Here is a 20274-nt window from a genome sequence, read left to right as displayed (position 1 = left end):
GCAGCCATTGCCCACCCCTGCAGCCTCTCACCACAGGCTCTCTCCGCATAGGACCTCTCTGCCAGGGTCTGCTCTTGTAGAAGCTGGCACATCACTTGGGGCGGTTAGTGCCTCTGCCCCGATGCTGGCAGAGGATCCCATGGGATTTCCCCCCTTGCCATTGTGCAAAGACTGGGCCTGGGGGTGCTGATGACTCTGCTTCAAGTAAGGATTTTAGTAGAACCCCCTACCGAGCCACTGGTGGGCAGCACAGAGGGGAGCACTGGAAACTAGAGCAGCCCTGTGCTCGGGCAGTCACTGCTTCCCAGAGGCTGATGGGAGCTTGACGGCAACAGAAACTAGCCAATGGGCCTTTCCCTGCCCAAACCTCAGCAGGTGCCTTTTCCAAGCGTGGCGCAGAGCGATCGCTGCCCTGCTCCCAGTGCTGGACTTGCAGCTGTGTGGCAGAGCCCCAGCAAAGTGCTGTGAAAAGCAGCCCAGGCGCTTGCCTAGACAGTGTGCAGCAAGCTGGGCTGTAAGTTTACCCCACACCAACTGGCCATGTAGACAGACCCTGTTGCTGAGCCGCTTTGAAACAGGAGCAGATCAAAGTGCACTTCGGTGCGTGGCAAACTAAACGTACACCCCAGCTTGCTGCAAACTAAGTGGTCGTCTAGACAAGCCCAGAACGTGTAACATTCAGGGGGTTAAAAATCAAGATACTTACGTTTAAAAAGGGGAGAAACCAGCCCAGGCCAGGGTCCCTACTTCTAACCTGGGTCACGGCCTCATTTCTAAAGCCCCTTGTCACTGAACCCACCCCAACAAATGAACCAGATTGTACATAGTCTTATCAACAGGCTTTTCTATGGTGCTCAGCTTGGTAGAATGTGCGCACCTCTCGTACAGCCATGAATTTAGCCTCCAACACCACTCTGAGGTCTGGCAGGGCAACCCCACATTACAGAGGGGGAACTGAGGCACAGAGCTATTACAGGACTCATCCCAGCATGTTGCACAGTCAGGAATCACACGGCTTGCCCACATTTCAGGCTAGGGCTGTAATAACTGCACGTCCCCATCAAGGCTGAGCAGACTGCACATGCCAGTGTTGAGTTCCTCCCTCCAGGCTAGTAGTGGAAATTGAGGCTTCAGTATAGGGCACCTCTTTTCTGTCCGCCATAACTAGCCCCCCAAGTAGACATGTTCCTGTAGCCCCATGGCCACATTAGCTGCAGCAGCTGCACTGTAGCTAAGGCTTCAGCTCTCGGTAGAGATAACGGCTGTATGTAGGTTTCAGAGGAACAGCCGTGTTAGTCTGTATTCGCAAAAAGAAAAGGAGTACTTGTGGCACCTTAGAGACTAACCAATTTATTTGAGCATGAGCTTTCGTGAGCTACAGCTCACTTCATCAGATGTTTACCGTGGAAACTGCCACTGTATGTAGTAGAGCAAGAGAGCCTAACTAAAGTGAGCAAAAGTCAGGCCCTGCTGCTAGAAAGCAAAGTTAGCAAGTGTCAGACTATGTGTGAAAGGCAGGCCCTGTTACACAGCAGGTGCCTGTTTGCAGGGTCACTGTCCGATAACCCGACCTTGGCAAAACACACAGGCATGCCCAAGAAGTGCTAGGCACAGGGTATTGATGTGTGCACATTCCAGACGATGCAGGTACCCCCTAATGTAAACACAATGCTGGGAGATGAAACAGGAACACACCGACCACACATGAAACAAGGACAGGCCTAGGCTGACAGATGAAAATATTTTGTTTGAACCAGCAGGTACAAGGTAAAGGGTGGTAACTAACTACATCAGGGGGACAACATGTAACTTGTTTGTATCAGTGTATAAAAGAGGGGTTGTAGGAGCAGTGTTTTATCTGGCCTTGGGGGAGCAGAAGGTCCCACCACTCACTGAGCTGAGTCCATTACAACAGGCATATGCGAGTTAGTGTCCTCAGAGTCTACTGGACACTAGAACCGTGCTTTGTCAACAATAAACCTGACCGAGTGCCTTTGCCACCAAACCGTCTGTGGTGGTCGTGGGCACTTCAGTCAAGGTCTGCTGTATCAGCTACCTGGCCAGATCTGGTGCAGCACGCTGAGAGAACACACACACAGCCAACAACTGACAACACTGTCAATGGAGCGTTGTCAAAGGGATTAGGCCAAAGCAAAATTTGATGCAGTTCAGACAGCAGGACAAGATGCAAATCCTGGAGTGTTAAAGAACTGCATAACTCTGTGACCAATAAACATTTGCAGTTTTGCAGGCTAAGCTCAGGGTAATCAGCTCTCATGCTTCAAGGCACAAGATGATTTTGTGCAAGGGTCAGGAAGGATGGATTATTCCCTGCTTAGTGCAGTTGGCCAGATGCATTATGTGCAGTTTCCGCTTCAGGGCTTGGCTCCAGCCAGAGATTGACTACGCAACAAGACGGGCCAGTGAGCCGATCCTGTAGGGCAAGTCCAGTTTAACTAGATTGCCTAGAAAGAATTCTAGGGGGCTATTGCTGTTAAGAAACAAGCTCAGAGCAGGCACCTGGGCTGAAGCCAGAGCCTATTTACATATGTGACACTGAGCCAGAAGGGGTTTAGCACTAGCAGGCTAACTAACCCAGATTCAACCTGTAGAGACATCTTAGCAGCTAATGATTGTATTTTTGTATGTGTGTTTACATATATATTGTTATAGGTTGACAATGTACCCAAACAGTTCCTATCTGTCACCGTACTCTGTTACTTCATCGAGATGAACCATGACTGTAGTAATATCATTGTCTTTATTTCTCTGTGGTGTATATAGTGAACTACCTGCAAATGGCAGGAGATGGGCAGTTGCCTTATGTTAATCCATGCAACTAATCACCGGTGGTGCTTTGGAAATAGGAGGTTTTACTTCGAAGCCACTATTGTTCACCCAAGGAACACCTGCTGACAAAAGGCTGCCAGGGATCTACAAAAAGAACTCTTGGGCCCTGATCCCGTATCTCAGCTCCACTTAAGCTTCATCAGGGGAAGTCTGAGTCACAGGACTAAGGTCTCCAGCTCCAGTTTGGCTCACCCTGACATTGGACATTGTATGATAACTCAGGCTGCGAGTCTTTCACGGAGGTCACGGGAGTCACGGATTCCGTGATTTTCCGGAACCTCCATGAATTCTGCAGCTGCAGTGGCTGGTGCGGCTGATGCCTGGGCGGCCCCCCCCACACCCATGAGCAGCAATGTCTGCTGGAGCGCGCCACCCCTACGCACCTAAGATTTAGTTAGGAGTATTTTTAGTAAAAGTCACGGACAGGTCACAATAACACAGGTTATTGCCCGTGACCTGTCCGTGACTTTTATTAAAAAATACCCATGACTAAATCATAGCCTTAATTATAACCTATGGAAATAATTCTGAAAGAACTCTTTGCAACTCTAAAGCTTACCATCTCTACTATGAAACTAAGAATTTTATTTATATCTGTATGTATAATACAATAATCTCTTTTCTTTTTTAATAAATCTTAGTTTAGTTAATAAGAATTGGCTGTAAGCATGTATTTGGGTAAGATCTGAAATATTCATTGACCTGACAGGTAATGCGTCCAATCATTTGGGCTTGGTAGAACTTATTTTTATGATGAATATGATTTTCAGTAATCCTCATCTTTGACTGGGCTGTCTGGGTGGGAGCCCAGGGCTGGATGTGTTTGTGGCTTCTGGGTAACCAGGAAGATATTATAGAAGCTGTTTTGTTCATGGATAGGTGAATCTAATTATTAGAAATAACCTCCAGTTTGGGGTATCGTCTGCCCCATTCGTTGCAGTTTGCCCTGATTGAGCAATCTCAGTGTGGCCCCCCTGGGACCCCGGACACAAGGTATCAGTGCATTCAGGCTGCCAGCCCCATCCTGGCTGCTTGGAGTGACTGAAGATCCAGCAGGTGGCATGCCAAGTTGTGCGTCTCTGCAGAAAGCTCCCCCTTTTCCCCACAGAGCTGGTGGGTGAGCTGCTGCCCCTGTGCCAGACCTCATTCACTGAATGAGGGAGACGCTCTGGTCAGCCACAGCAAACACGGGGTAGATGGGTGCAGTAAAGGCTTCACGGTGCGAGTGGAGGATGACACAGGCACTAGGGTCATAGAACAGCACTTCCCCGCCATCCAAGTCGAGCAGCACGCCCACCTGTATGGGGCACTTGACTAGCTCCACCGCCTGATGATGGCCATTGTGCGAGAAGCAGAACTCCTTGTCATAGCGCGAGAACACCCAGGAGAAGGGGTTGTAGCCCAGCCGGGCTGCACTGCCAGGCCCTTTGCGCTCCAAGGAGCCATAAGAAATGCCCAGTTTGTACGCGCAGCTTTTGCCTACGCTGATCCTCCAGGCATGGGTCCCTTTGTGGAAGGCCTTAGTGCCCAAGGCGTTGGGCCAGTGATCGAAGCGCTCCGGGCAGTCTGGATAGGTCTTTGCCTTCTTGGGGCTGAATGCTAAGGTTTTCTTGTCTTCGGACAGGGCCAGCAGGGGGCTGACAGTTTTCTCATCTACGCGAACCTCTTCCAAACCTGCAAGAAAAGCCAAACAATCAGTACAGGCTGAGCAGCGGGACCTCGTCCAGGATCAGCCTGTCTCCCCAGCAAAGCGCTGGGACAGGGAGGGAGCTGGGTTCATGTCCACGTTTCCCCTTTTTATAGGCCTTCCTAGGCAGTAGCCCTGTGCAAGGGCCACGGCGACTTCCTCTGGCGCCCAGCAGCACCATCTTCCAGGGCCTGCAGGCCAGCTCCTGGGGGGAAGAGGGGTGCTCCCTGCACACTGGGGAAGGGGCTGAGCTCAGACTGGACTCTGCCTGTGCAAGTTAAATATACCCCAGCTAGTCCCATTGGGCACTGGCTCCTGGGGTTCTCCCAGCTGTAGCCTGCAGTCGGTCCCGACTGGCTCCCTCTATTCCATCCATCATAAGCCATCTCCCCTCCACAGTGCCCGCCCACCCTGCTGCTGGGACACAGCAGGGGAGGGAGACGCTGGCCCAGGGGTTAGAGTGGCTCTGTGCTGAGGGTGGCTGGTGAGCAGGAAGCCTCAAGCTCTTGCGGATGGAGGGGGGGCAGGGCAAGGCACGAGAGACCTCTGCTTCGGCCCTAGGGGTAGTACCAGTGGGTACCAGGGCAGCACGGCTACAGGGCTGGCAGCTCTGGCCAAACTTGTTTCCAAGCAGGGAGGAGGCAGGTACATTCACAGGCCACCACCCATCCACAGCTACTGCCTGGCTTCCATCTGATTCCCTGCCCAACCTGATGCACCAGATCCAGCTGTTCGAGTGGGCTTCCTGGCTTGGCTGGGGCTGGTGCCAGGGCAGCCTCTCTGCAGGCTTCTTCCTCTTCCAAACAAGAAGCATAATATGGTGCAGAACATATCCAACACCCAAGGTTCCCCCCAGGCCCACTTGTAACCAGGCCCCTGGCCACTGGGCTCCCCAAGATGAAGGCAGGGGCTGCACGTGGCCCTGAGAATGCACTTTTCCCACCCAGCTCTGGAAGCGCTGGCTTCAGCTCGATGCAGATCCAGATGCAGGCACAGGACACATCTCATCTCTCCCAGTTCCCTGCCCTGGCTCACTGTTCAGAATGCAGTGGGGGCTGAATGGTTGATCTGGGCCCAGCAGCGGGAAGATTAGCAAACCAGACAAGTACTCAGCTCTGATGGGTGGGGAAACGAGGGACACGGAGAGGATTTTGGCCCCACTCCCAGTGCGCAGGAGCCCATCCATAGCCCAGCCAGCCACCCCCTGCTGGTGTAAACTCCCCCACTGCTGCCCTGCTTGACTGAGACACCAGAGACTGGACTCTCCTCCCCAAAGAGGTAAGGGGCTCGGTGGGGCAGGGACCAGCTTTCGGGGTAGTGTCCGCAGAGCAGTAGCACCAGCCGGGCATGGGCCATGCCTGGGGCTTCTAAGTGCTGCCACGCTCCCCACCCTAGTGCTCGAGGTGGCCCATCCGGGACTGGAATGGGGCGCTCACCCCGTTGCAGTTTGTCATTCCCTTGCCCAGCCATGGCTACCAATCAAAACCAGAACATTCCTCCTGCACAAAATTCATGGCCAAGCCCTTTCAGCGATCCTTTTGGAGCTAGCGGTCGAGAATCCGTGGGCCAGGCAGGGCTGCTATGAGGGGATGAAACCTCTAGGAATTGCCGTCAACAGGCTTGTGGTTTAGACCCGTGCTCTGAGAGGGAGCCAGCATCACAGAGCAGAGGATCCTGGGTCCCTTCTGCCTGGGATCTCTCTACCTCTCACCACGGCTGATGATCAGTGGCGCCGGAAGCAGGGGGGCTACTGAGGCCATAGCCAGTTTTCCATCCCTGCCACGGGGGCAGAGAGTTGGGGTGCAGGGGTGTGAGGGCTCCAGCTGGGGGTGCAGGCTCTGGGGTGGGGCCAGATATGAGGGGCTCAGGGCTGGGTCAGAGGGTTGGGGTGGGAGGGTGAGGGCTCCAGCTGGGGGTGTGGGCTCTGGGGTGGGGCCGGGGATGAGGGGGTTGGGGTGCAGGCTGCCCCGGGGCTACAGTGGGGAGAGAGGACTCCCCCCAGCCCTCTCTCCCTGCAGCAGCACCTGGGCTGGGGGGGAGAGGTGCCTCTCTCTGCTGCAGCAGCTCCCAGGCTGGGGCCGTGGGATAGGGGCGCCCTTCCCGTGGCCGCAGCAGGTCCTGCCTGGGCGGGTTCCCTGAACGCCTGCACAGCGCTTAATAGGCTACTGTGCGGCCACGCAGCTTACAGGGAACTCAGGCCATAGCCCCCCAGCCATAGCCCCCCACTTTTTGAAAGTGGATGGGCCTGGCCAGTCCATTTTTTGCTGGGGCAGACCCCACCCCCTCCTTCCCCTCCTCTCCTGCCCGAGGCCCCACTCCCCGGCCAGGCCAGCATGAAGCCCAGCTGGGGAGCCCGGGCAGTTGTGGGAGCCACGCAGACCCTTCCCCTGCCCTAGCTGAGGCATCCGGGGGGGTGGAGACACAGGCCGGGGGCTGCTCTCGGCTGGCCCCCTGCACCACGGGCAGGTGGATTGTCTGCTGCGGCTTTCACAGCTGCCCGCACGGCTCTTATGGCTGGGCTGCAGCTCTGAGGCCCCACTAAGGTTGCCAAATTTCTAATCGCACAAAACCGAGCACCCTTGCCCTGCCCCCTGCCCTGCCCCACCCCTTCTCCGAGTCCCTGCCCCAGCTCACTCTGTCCTCCATCCCTGTCGCTGACTCTCCCCCACCCTCACTCATTCACTCCTTTTCACCAGGCTGGATCAGGGGGTTGGCGTGCGGGGCGCTGTGGCTGGGGGCATGGGCTCCAAGGTGGGGCCAGAAATGAGGGCTTCAGGGTGTGGGAGGAGGCAAGGGGTTGGGGTGCAGGGGGGTGTGGGCTCTGGGAAGGAGTTTAGGTGCAGGAGGGGGCTCAGGGCTGGAACAGGGGGTTGGGGTGCAGGAGAGGGTGAGGGCTCCAGCTCAAGGTGCAGGCTCTAGGGTGGGGCTGGGAAAGAGGGGTTTGGGGTGCAGGAGGGGGCTCAGGCCTGGGGCAGGAGGTTGGGGTGTGGGAAGGGATGCGGAGTGCATGCTCTGTGAGGGAGTTTGGGTGCAGGAGGGGGATCAGGGCTGGGGCAGGGGTGCGAGCTCCGGGTGGGAGTTTGGGTGCAGGAGGGGGATCAGGGCTGGGGCAGGGGTGCGAGCTCCGGGTGGGAGTTTGGGTGCAGGAGGGGGATCAGGGCTGGGGCAGGGGTGCGAGCTCCGGGTGGGAGTTTGGGTGCAGGAGGGGGATCAGGGCTGGGGCAGGGGTGCGAGCTCCGGGTGGGAGTTTGGGTGCAGGAGGGGGATCAGGGCTGGGGCAGGGGTGCGAGCTCTGGGTGGGAGTCTGGGTGCAGGAGGGGGATCAGGGCTGGGGCAGGAGGTTGGGGTTGGGGTGCAGGCTCCAGGCAGCATTTACCTCGGAGGGGTCCCCGGAAGCAGTGACATATTCCGCCCGCTCCTAGGCAGAGTCGCGGCCTAGGAGCTGAAGGATATGTCGCCACTTACGGGGAGCCGGGTAAGGAGCCTGCCAGCCCCGCCAATCACACTTTTAACAGCCCAGTCAGCGATGCTGACCAGAGCCGCCAGGATCCCTTTTCAACCGGGCATTCTGGTAAAAAAACAGACACCTGGCAACCCTAGGCCCCGCCCAGAGCCAGGTTGGGGAGAGCCATGCAGGGAGCTGTGGTGAGCCTGGGTCCCTCCCCCTGTGCTATGGTGGGAGGCCTGGGGGGCAGAGACATGGGCACGGGGCTGCTTTCGGCCCCACCCCACCCAGGTTGGGATGGGGAGGGACAGGTTCTGCTTCTGGCTTGGCCGGGGGCGGAGTCTCCAGGGGACGAGGAGGGGCAGGGCGGGCCCTTGGGGGGAAGGGGAGAGGCCTCGGGGGGGCAGGGGCCCCCGGCCTTTCCTGTTTTGGGAAGGCTCCAATGCCCTTGCTGATGATCCTGCCCTGCCTAGGGTATACGGTGCCATATCCCTCCCCCCAGCTTCAGTGCAGGATGTTCTCTCCATGCAGCCCATCCTCATCTGATCTGCACTGGGATCCAGTGAGTCACCTCCTCCCAGGAAGACATGCAGCGCTGGACTGGGCTGAGCTGGGATACTTGGTTCAGCAGATCTGGCGGGTGCTGATGTTTGTGTGACTGCCCAATTCCCTGCCAATTTGCTTTTCAAATTCTCTAGTACAGAGCTGGGGCTGCAGCTTCCTCTGCTCAGTCACCTGGTCCTGCTCCCTCCATGCCGGACAACTCTATCTGCTGGGGCCTCTCCTTGCCCTTCCCCATTTCACTTGCTTTGTGTCTTAAGACATCATCATAAAGACAAGGCCGAGAGCAGGTGAGTCACCTCCTCCCAGGTAGACATGCAGGGCTGGGCTGAGCTGGGGCTGGGGCTGGAGGGGGAATAGCATGCTCACCTCACCTTGGGCCTAATCCTGCCAGGTGCTGAGCACCCTCAGCTGCACTGATGTTCTGCACCTGGAAGGATCACTTTTGTAAGACCTGGGAAACAAACCAGTGTCTGGTACACAGAGCATGGCAGTCTAATGACCTGAGCCAGCTGCCTTGGTTTCCGAGGGGGCAGGAACAGAAAGGGTTAGGAGACTGGAACACATGACTTATGAGGAGAGGCTGAGAGAACTGGGATTGTTTAGTCTGTGGAAGAGAAGAGGGAGGGGGAATTTGATAGCTGCTTTCAACTACCTGAAAGGGGGTTCCAAAGAGGATGGATCTAGACTGTTCTCAGGGGTAGCAGATGACAGAACAAGGTATAATGGTCTCAAGTTGTAGTGGGGGAGATTTAGGTTGGATATTAGGAAAAACTTTTTCACTAGGAGGGTGGTGGAACACTGGAATGCGTTACCTAGGGAGGTGGTGGAATCTCCTTCCTTTGAAGTTTTTAAGGTCAGGCTTGACAAGGCCCTGGCTGGGATGATTTAGTTGGGGATTGGTCCTGCTTTGAGCAGGGGGTTGGACTAGATGACCTCCTGAGGTCCCTTCCAACCCTGATATTCTATGATTCTATGTTAGAAAACCTGCCTTAAAGTGATAGGCTCAAGTCTATTAAGCTTAGTCTATTAAGAGGTGACTTGATCACAGTCAATAAGTACCTATGTGGGGAGCAGCTCTTCAGTCTAGCAGACATAGGTCTAACAGGACCCAATGGCTGGAAGTTGAAGCTAGACAAATTGGAAAATTAAGCTGTATATTTTTAACAGGGGGTAATTACCCACTGGAACAATTTACCAAGGTCAATTTACCAAAGGTGGGTTCTCCAACACTGACCGTTTATAAATCAAGACTGGATTATCTCCTAAAAAATCTTCTCTATGGATTATTTTGGGGAAGTTCTATGGCCTATGTGATGGAGGAGGTCAGACTAGATAGTCCCTTCTAGCCTTGGAATTGATGGATGAATCTAGGAGTAGTCTCCAAGCCCCCTCAGGAATGGTGGGTGAATTAGCAGCAGATAAACTAGAATCTTAGGACTGGAAGGGACCTCAAGAGATCATGTAATCCAGTCTCCTACACTAAAGGCAGGACTACATAATAACTAGTCCATTCCTGACTGGTGTTTGTCTAACATATTCTTAAACACCTTGAATAACAGAGATTTTACAACCTCCCTAGACCATTTGTTCCACTGCTTAGCCACCCTGAGAAGTTAGGAAGTTTTTCCTAATGTCCAACCTAAACATCCCTTGCTCCCATTGCTTCTTGTCCTGTCCTCAGTGGATAAGGAGAACAATTTATCACTAACACCCTCTTACGTAGTTTGGCACTGCATTTCACAAAGTGGAGCAGAATGCAGGCTCTCTCATCTTTAATACAGAGGGGCAGCTCCCAGAGACTACCCTTCCCAGCAGGCACATCTGGATTCAAGCACAGCATTGCATGCTGGGGCCTCTCCTTTAGAGCTTGTCTGCGGAGGGGGATTTATTTATACTGGTATAACGTAACTCCCTGTGTGGACGCTCTTATTCCAGAATTATACCAGGGAGTTATACCAGTAAAACTACAGCTGAAATTATACTGGTATGATTGTGCTGGTAAACTTCCCCATGCTGAGCAGCCCTGAGTCATGATGAAATCCTACGGCCTGTGTTGTGCAGGAGATCAAATCAGATGATTTAACGGTCCCCAAAACCTTAAAATCTCTGAATCTGTGAGCTATGCTTTGGGAGGCCTCTTTAGTCTATCTGCACTACATAGAATCATAGAACTACAGGCTGAGAAGGGACCGTAAGGGTCAGCTAGTCCGGGGTCCTCAACCTTCTTCTTTCTGAGCTCCCCCAAGCAGGCTATAAAAACTCCACATGGCAGCTGTGCCACACTGACTGGTTTTCTGCATATAAAATCCAGGGCAAGCGTTAAGGGGTAGCAAGCAGGCCAATTGCCCGAGGCCCCACACCACAGGGGGCCCTGCAAAGCTAAGTTGCTCAGGCACTGGCTTCAGCTCCGGGTAGCGGAACTCAGGGCCCTGGGCTTCAGCCCCATGTGGTGGTACTTTGGCTTCCTATCCTGGGACCCAGAGAGTCTAACACTAGCTCTACTTGGTGGACCCCCTGAAACCTGCTCGCAGCCCCCTAGGGACTCCGGACCCTGGTTGAGAACCACTGATCTAGTCTAACCCCCTGCCCAGATGCAGAATTTATTGTGACTAAGCCATCCAAGTCGAGGCAGATGGCTATCCGGCCTCCTTTTGAAAACTTCCAGTGAAGGAGCTTCCACAACCTCCCAAGGCATCTGTGCCATTGTCCAACTGTTCTTACAGTTAGGATATTTTTCCTGAGATTTCGTCTACATCTGCTGTGTAGTTTGAACCCAGTGCCTCTTGTCCTGCTCTCTGTGGCAAGAGAAAACAACTTTTCTCCATCTTTTTTATGGCAGCCTTTCAAGTATTTGAAGACTGCTATCATGTCCCCCCTTAATCTCCTCTTCTCCAAACTAAACCTACCCAGCTCCTTCAGCCTTTGCTCGTATGGCTTGCGTTCCATCCCTCTGTCATCTTTGTGGCTCGCATCTGGATCCTCTCCAGTTTCTCTACATCAGCGGTTCCCAAATTTGTTCCGTTGCTTGTGCAGGAAAAGCCCCTGGCAGGCCGGGCCGGTTTGTTTTGTTTCTGAGGTTTGTTGCCTTTCTGCACTTCAGTGTACCCAGCCCCGCAAGGCTTTTAGTCAGTTTCCCTCTCTGCTTCTCACCCACTACCCCAAGGCTGCAATATCTGGGCTGCAAATCCTGGCGGGATGCATTCAAATCCCTCCAAAACCGTGCTCAGGCTCAGGGAGATATGTTCTTGAGTCCATGCACTCATTTCTGCTACAGCCTCACCAACCCCAAACATTCAGAAATCATGAGCTCAGCCTCCAAATCAGGAGATTAGCTTAAAAAAAACAGCATGATTCCTAAACATAATCTAATGCAGGCTCTTTGTATTGCCTTTGCTTTCTGAGTTTTTAAGGAGCATTCTGGTCACATTTTTAAGCTTCTCTCTGCAACCATTTATTTTTCACATAATCAATAGTCTCCAGGAGCTGGGTTTGTAAGTAAAATAGCTGCTATCCACAAGCCTTGCAATGAAGTGGTGAGATTTGGCAACACTGCTAGTAACATAAGGTCTTTTAAAGATAGGCCTGGGGCCTCCACTCTGGGCCAGTGTTGCTCGAAGGAGCTGGCTTCACGTTTGTACTTCAGGTCATTTCTCTTTAGCTTCTCCCTGCTGAAGCAAACAAGGATCAGCTCTGTTCTCTTTAGTGATCGCTGCTGCTGAGAGAATCATGACCGGCAGGGGAGGAACTCCCACTAACAAACATCTCTCTGGCGTAAAGTGCACTTGTGCATACAGTGAATCTGAAGCATGCTTTGAAGTTACAGATTGACTCTCAACATCCACTTGCTGCCACGCACACAAACCTGGGGAGCAGTAATGTCAGGCAGCCAGGATGTTTGCTTAGGCACAGAATGAATCAACTTGCCAGGAGTCCCCAGAGGAATGCGCGGCTGTGAGCGAGACACTGACCTGTGGCACAGCTGAGAACAGCAGAGGCCCACAGCTGGTGCAATAATGGACTCTGAACACATTTCTGATTAAAGTTTAACTTCTCGGACTCCTGCGGCTCCAGGATTCCCTCCGCTGCCTCTGTCCTAGGAAATGAAAGAGAGGATTTATTAGGAAATGGATTGATTTAGTGTCAGGTGCTGGAAGATACACATACAAACTAAAGTCACAAGTTCATCCCTGGGGTACGACTGAATGCAGCAAAGTTACACCAGGGACGAGGTGTCTCTTCATCTAGAATCCCCAGTGCTGGTTTCAGGGGGGTTTGACTCCAGGCAGTTACAAACAGATATTGACATTTTAAAATGAAACCCCAATATCCATGAGTCATTCAGCTTCCCACATGTCCAGTCAACAAAGAGCAAATCGGTCTGACACAGCTCCACAGAATGGAGATATACAATGAACGTGCTAAGGTGGGCCAATCAGATTTTCCCGTAAGGCCTTCTATAGACTGTGGGGTAGGGACAGCCAGCAGAGTAACATGCTGAGACTCCTGAAGGATCTGACATAGCATGGAAAGGAGACAAATCCATGTAGTAAGTGGCACACACATGGTGTTTATTGGGCTCGTAAGGAAAGGCTGAGGCCCTGAAGTTTGCTGCTAATCACCTGCCATGTTTTATTGCTCAGGCTTTAAAGCTAGGCAGAAGGCAGAAATGTGCAACAATTACTCCTGGCGGAATTCTGCGCCTCTGCGAATGGGCAGAATTTATGTCCCCCGCAGATTTCTTTGTTTCCCCGCAGAAAACTGACTTTCTGACAGCGAAACAAAGGGAAGCTACAAGAGCAGTCATGTAACCCTCCCCAGCAGTACGTTTCTGGTACCCAGGGCAGCCAGCAGAGAGGTAAGTTACTGTGAGGCAGGGGGCGGGACTGGGGAAGACACAGCTGATGGCTCCTACCCTGCACCAGGCTCAGCTGCTAGTCCTGGCTGGGCTGGAGAGGATGGGGCTTCCTCTTCCCTTACAGATCCCCCCTTCACCCAGATCCCCCACTGAGCTGCCCACACCCAGATTGCCCCACAGAGAACCCTCTCAACTCACACCTGGATTCCCCCAAATGAAGCCCTTCCACACTTGGATCCTGCCTTGCTGAGCCTGCCTGCCCACACCTGGTGCACCTGGCATGGAGGGGAAGGGCCCTGGTGTATTTCTGGGGCAGGCCCAGTCCTTGCGCTGTATCAGGGTTGGGTGCAGCCTCACTGCTGAATCTGTATCCCGGGGTGCACCTGCACAGCGATCTCCCACCTCTGTGCAGCCAGTGGCCTGTGCTCCCCAGTGCCTTGCTGGAGCCTCCACATTTATTTGACAAATAAAATTTGCAGAATTTTAAAATAGTGTGCATGGAATTTTTATTTTTTTGACACAGAATGCCCTCAGGAGTAAATAATCAGGATTCCAGGTAGTGCCAAGAAGTACTATAATTAGAACTACCCTTAGGGGACACTCAAAGCACCCAATGCCCACCTAATGAAGGACAGCCCAATTTCAATCCTAGTTGTAAAATCATCGCCTTAGGCCACAATGCAATTCAGGTCAGGTTCCCTTTCTCAAGAGCAGTGAAATGCACAGAGCGATGGGTGCTTGGCACCAGGGGCAGCACTGCCAGGCTCTCACTCTGCACCTCATTTGTCTGTTTAATAAGGAGGCTGCGTGAATGCAGAGCCCGCAACTAGGAAATCTGAAGACAGCTTTAAATTGTTACTCCTCCGTGCAATGCTGTACTGGGCCTGTCCACAGGGAGCTAGATAAAGCCCCAAATAATCAGGTATATCTACCGAAAGTGAAAAAAGGTGTGCCTACGTGTGCAACACTCACATGCGAGCATGTCCCGGCCATGTGTGTAAATCAGCATTACTCCTTCTAGATCCATTGGGTATGTCCTGGCCAGCAGGATTTCTAGGTGCCAAATGTAAGAATTTAGGTCCCCATGTCTGAGCCATAGTGCAGCATGTGAAGCAAAGCCACAGTGGGACATTTTGGGCAAGGGGCATTTTATGAGCATGCAGCTTCTCAGCCCTCTGGCACTATGCCCTGACCAAAAGCAGCACCAGTCAGGAAAAGGTCAGTGTCACCGGATGCCTGGCAATGACACACTGCTCTATGCTGAGCCGCTGTGCTCATAGAATGGAGAGGGCAAGTAAGGAGGGGCCGTGAACTTTGGTTACTCACCTCTCGAAGATCTCCTGCTCCGCGTGCTGGGGACAAGGAGAGAGACAATCATAAAAGCTGAAATTCTCATAAGAACATCAGAACGGCCATTCTGGGTCCGACCAATGGTCCGTCTAGCCCAGTGTCCTGTCTGCTGACAGTGACCAGTGCCAGGTGCTTCAGAGGGAATGAATGAAACAGGCAGTCACGGAGTGACCCATCCCCTCTTGTCTAGTCCCAGCTTTTGGCAGTCAGAAGATATGGATATCCAGAGCATGGGGTTGCATCCTTGACCATCTTTGTTAATAGCCATTGGTGGACCTACTCTCCAAGAACTTACTTAATTCTTTTTTTAACCTGGTTATAGTTTTGGCCCTCACAACATCCCCTGGCAATGAGTCCCACAGGTTAACTGTGCATTGTGTGAAGAAATGCTTCCTTATGTTTGTTTTAAACCTGCTGCCTGTTCATATCACGGGGCGACACCTGGTTCTTGTGCTATGTGAAGAGTAAATAACACTTCCCCCGTCACGATTTTATAGGCTCTGTCAGACCCCGCCTTAGTCGACTCTTATCTAAGCTGAACAACCCCAGTCTTTTTATTTTCTCCTCATATTTTCCTGAGGGCCTGGAATCACTTCTGCGACAGCCTCACCATCCCAAGACTCAGAACTCATGAGTTCAGCCTCCAAATCAGGAGATTAGCATAGAAATCACATGATTCCTAAAAATAATCAAAAGTGTGTTCATTTTATTGCCATCTGAGCTTTTAAGGCGCATTCTGGTCCCATTTTAAAGCTTCTCTCTGCAACCGTTAAAGCTAGAACCTAATGTATTTTTTAATGAAAGCTGAGATTGTTGCAATCAATAGTCTCAGAAGTCTCCTTATCATTTTTGCTGCCCTTCTCTGTACCTTTTCCAATTCTAATCTATTTATTTTTAGATGGGGCAACCAGAATTGCACACAGCATTGAAGGTTTCTGTGTACCATGGATTTAAAAAGAAGCATTATTATATTTTCTGTCTTATTATCTATATCTTTCCTAATGGTTCCTAATATTGTTTGCTTTTTTGACTACCACTGCACATTGAGCAGATGTTTTCAAAGGACTATCCACGATGACTCTAAGATCTCTTTCTGGAGTGATAACAGCTAATTTAGATCCCATCATTTTGTATGTATAGTATGTATAGTATAACTATACATACTATGTTTTCCAATGTGCATTAATTTGCACTTATCAATGTTTTCTTGCCCAGTCATCCTGTTTCATGAGATCTCTGTGTAACTCTTCGCAGTCAGCTTTGGACCAAACTATCTTGAATAATTTGGTATCATCATGGATTCACCAAGGGCATGTGGATATGGGGAAAGCGGTGGATGTGATATATCTTGACTTTAGCAAAACTTTTGATACGGTCTCCCACAGTATTCTTGCCAGCAAGATAAAAAAAGTATGGATTGGATGAATGGACTATAAGGTGGTGTGATACAGCATAGCCAGAGGGCAGCAGGAGAGTGTTTTAAAAAAAAAAAAAAAGGCAGAAAAGAATTTTATTTGTGTAACACTTACAAGAAATCACGAAAAAAGATAAAGCAAAACTATGCAACAAAACAAAAGCAAACACAAGGTATAACACAGCAGCCTTCAGGAGGGAGAAGTGTTCAGGCTAGCCTGGGCCCAGAGCGGGGGGGCTTCCTCGACACTCGTGGTCTTCCACCCTCCTGAGTTACCTGGTGGCCTAGAGCGGGGGGGCTTCCTCAACACTCATGGTCTTCCACGCCCTCGAGTTACCTAGTGCCACGCCCAGTGTCACCGATTATTCCTCTCCTGAGAGTGCCCGACAAGATGGGCACGGCTGCGGGGTGGGCGGTTTGGGGGTGGGAGGGACGTACACCACGTGTGATAGGACCCCTCCTAGGTGACAGTGATGATGGTATCCACAGCGGCAACGGCTGGGGCTGGGCTCTCGCTCTTCCCCTCAATCAAAGGGTCAGACGGAGGGAACCTGATGGGGTCACCGAGCAGAGAACCTCGGACAGCGCCCACCGCTCCTCGAAGGCGTCAAGGGAGTCGGTGGACGCTGCCCAGAGGAACTCCGCCCGGATACGTGAATGTACTGAGGATTGGAAAACGGCCCTACAATCGCAGGACGCTTCATTAGCCAACCTCCCTTCTCTGGTTTCATAAATGGCTGTTTTAGCTAGGGCTAGGAGGAGGTTAACCAGGAGATCCCGTGACTTTGTGGGGCCACAGATGGGGAGTGTGTAGATAAAAAGGTGAGGGGAAAAGTGTAGCCAAAAGCATAATAAAATATTCGTGAGGAGCTGGAAAAGGGGCTGCAGCCTGGCACACTCTAAATATATGTGCGCCAGGGTTTCCCTCACATTGCAAAAAGGGCAAGTATCCGGGATGGGGGTGAACCATGTCAAAAATACGCCCATGCTCACAGCTCCGTGAAGGAACTGCCAACTAATGTCCCCGACTGGCCTCAGGACCAAGGTGGAATACAGGCTGGCCCACCGGGGTTGCTCACCCTCCAAAGGTGGCAGGAGGTCCCGCCACTTTGTATCGGGGTGGGACACCAGGGTGTGGGCGTGAAGGGTGTGAAGCGTGAGTGTATATAGATGTTTCCTTGGTGCGGTTTGGAAGCTGACCGGCTGCAGTTTGTGCAGCCGGCTCGCAGTGAAAGGGTGAGGGGTTTATTGGGATCTACGGGGTAGGGGCCCAATTGAAAGGTCCGGTGGGCCTGGGGTAGAGGGCGGGCGGGGTGCGCCCTCGCGCAGGGCTCGGTTGAGATAAGCCCGAGCAGCGGGCGTCAAGGCGGCCTTCACCTCCTGAAGTACGCGCCGGGGGGTACGAGGTCTGGAGAGCCCCAGGCACCGAGCGAGCATCAGGGGATCCAGCCAGTCTCCCCGGTCGTAGTCCAGGAGGTCTCCGACTCTTGTGACTTCCGCCAGGACCAAACTCTGGCGCACCGAGCGGGACTCCACCACCTGCACACGGAGCTGGGGGTTGTGTAGCAGGGGCTCCGCGAGGAGATCCGCTCCCACGGTGGCCGCCACGGACCTGGTCATTGAAAACAGTTTCCAGGTCCGGAGGAGGTCCTGGTAGAAGACCGGCAGCCCGGAGAGGTCTCGCGGAAAACCTCTCGGACAGAGATAAAAGAGCTGCCGGTCGTATCGGAGCCCTTGGAAGCGGCTCAGGAAGGCATGCACCAGTGTGCTCCACGTCGAACTACCTGCACTATAGAGGAGCCTCTGCAGGGCCTGGAGGCGGAAGACACGGACCTGAGTGTTCAGACACTTCAGGCCCTGCCCTCCTTCCTTCAGGGGTAAATGAAGAACCCCAACAGGGGCCCAGTGCATTCCTGACCAAAAGAACTCTAGAATCGATATCCGGAGGTCAGTCAGGAAACCCGGGGCCGGGACCAGAGCGTGGACAGGACTAGTTGGTTAAGCACCAGTGCTCTCCCTCGGAGGGAAAGACTTCGGAATAGCCTCGTCCATTTCCGGAGCCGCTCTATCACCCTGCCTTCTAAATTTTGCCAGGTCTCCGGCGGGGAAGGGTGCGTGGCAGAAAGGTAAACGCCTAGGTAGAGCAGTGGACCCGCGCTCCACCGGATGGTCTGAAGCGCGGGTGGGAGGGAGCTCACCTGCCGCCAGTCCCCCACTGCCAAGCCAGAGCTCTTGACCCAGTTGACTCGGGCGGAGGAGGCTGCCGAATAGATGTCCTGGCAAGCCTCCACCCGCGCCAAGTCCCCCGGGTCCTGGAGCACGTCATCGGCGTACGCCAACAGGACCAGCCGCAGCTCCGGCTCCCGCAGCACCAACTTTGTCAACCTCCTGCGGAGGAGACAGAGGAAGGGCTCGATCGCCAGAGCGTACAGCTGGCCCGAGAGGGGGCATCCCTGCTGTACTCCTCGCCCGAAGCTGACCGGTTCGGTCAGGGTCCAGTTGAGCCTAACCAGACACTCCGCAGAAGCATACAGCACCTGGAAAAAACTCACAAACTGAGATCCGAATCCAAGTGCCTGCAGAGTGCCCAGGAGGTACCCATGGTCCACTCTATCGAACGCCTTCTCCTGATCGAGAGACAGGAGGGCGAACGACAGACCGTCTCTACGCCCGAGTTCCAAAAGGTCTCGGACTAGAAATAGGTTGTCAAAAATGCTGCGACCCGGGACAGTATAGGTCTGGTCTGGGTGGATCACATCCGCCAGCACGGACCCTAGCCGCAGCGAGATTGCTTTCCCTACGATTTTGTAGTCCGTGCTAAGGAGCGAGACGGGACGCCAGTTTCGTAAGTCGCGGAGGTCCCCCTTCTTCAGCAACAAGGCGAGTACCGCTTGCCTGCACGAAAGAGGGAGGACCCTGCCCTGCAAAGACTCAGCCCAGACAGTGGCTAGGTCTGGGCCAAGGATGTCCCAGAACACGCGGTAGAGCTCCACGGTCAGCCCGTCCATGCCTGGAGATTTATTGGTGGGCATGCGACGGAGGGCTTCCGAGAACTCGGCCAGGGTGAGAGGCAGCTCTAGTCGGTCGCCCACGCTGACCATGGGGAGTTCCTCCCAGAGCACCCCGCAAGCGCCCGGATTGGTTGGATCTGGGGAGAAAAGGCTTGTGTAGAAGTCACGGGCCCTCCCACACATCTCCACTGGATCCGTGAGGGGGTGCCGTCTTCTGCTAGAAGGCAGGTGACGTGTTTCTTGGCCCCCACGGTTTTCTCCAGGGCATAAAAGAAATGGGAGCCGCGATCCATCTCCTGAAGGAGGCGGATGCGGGATCGAACAAAGGCACCTCGGGCCCAATGGTCCTCGAGGGCCCGGAGCTCCTCCGCTTCTCCTGGCACGCTCTGCAGAGGAACGGGTCCTCGGGCCTGGTGGCCAGACGCCTCTCCATCTCTAAGACCTCCCGTTCCAACTGCTCTATCGCTGCATTTCTCCGTCGGCTGGTGCCCCGGGTGTAGTCACGGCAGAAGAGCTTGGCATGCACCTTCCCTAGATCCCACCATCGCCGCGCCGAAGGAAAGGCACGCCGCTGCTCTCGCCAGGCCAGCCAGAACTCCTGGAAGGATGTCACGAAGCCCTCATCCTCCAACAGGCTGTTGTTAAAGTGCCAATAGGCTGGCCCCGGCCTCTCTGCACGGAGGGAGGCTGTTATGGTGGTTAGATGATGGTCGGAAAATGGGGCCGGCCGAATGTTGGAGGAGTGGGCCTGTGAAAGATGGAAACGGGATAAATAAATATGGTCCAACCGAGAGTGGTGTGACCGATGGGCCTCCACCCGGACAAAGGTGAACGTGGAAGTGTCATCTGGGTGGTGGTCACGCCAGACGTCTACTAGGGAGTGATGTTCGACTATTTCTCGGAGAATGTTCGCAGCGGCCGGGCTCAGCTCTGCCCCTGAGTGGTCCTGTTCCTCGAGGGTGGTGTTAAAGTCCCCTCCCAGGACTAAGCACTCGTGAGAATCTAGGGTGCCGAGGAAGTCGGACACCCGCTGATAGAATTGCGGCCGCTTCAGGCTCGTTGTCGGGGCATAGATGTTAACGAGGTTGACCACGAGCC

At 53.5% G+C, this 20274-nt stretch overlaps 1 protein-coding gene across 1 annotated transcript in view; it reads right to left on the bottom strand.

Moving 5' to 3' along the window:
- Window positions 1-3405: 3405 nt before the first annotated feature.
- The window catches only part of BSPRY (B-box and SPRY domain containing), a 32743-nt gene continuing 15874 nt past the window's right edge, over window positions 3406-20274 (bottom strand). The window contains exons 4-6 of the mRNA XM_048822873.2: window positions 14728-14753; window positions 12515-12639; window positions 3406-4524 (exon numbers count right to left, since the gene is read on the bottom strand). Coding sequence (XP_048678830.1) covers window positions 3998-4524; window positions 12515-12639; window positions 14728-14753 — 678 coding nt within the window. The 3' untranslated portion in view covers window positions 3406-3997. The remainder of the gene's footprint in view (window positions 4525-12514; window positions 12640-14727; window positions 14754-20274) is intronic.

This window comes from Caretta caretta, chromosome 16, assembly GCF_965140235.1.
Source record: "Caretta caretta isolate rCarCar2 chromosome 16, rCarCar1.hap1, whole genome shotgun sequence".
Lineage (NCBI taxonomy): Eukaryota > Metazoa > Chordata > Testudines > Cheloniidae > Caretta > Caretta caretta.
This window is presented reverse-complemented; position numbering and strand designations above follow the sequence as displayed.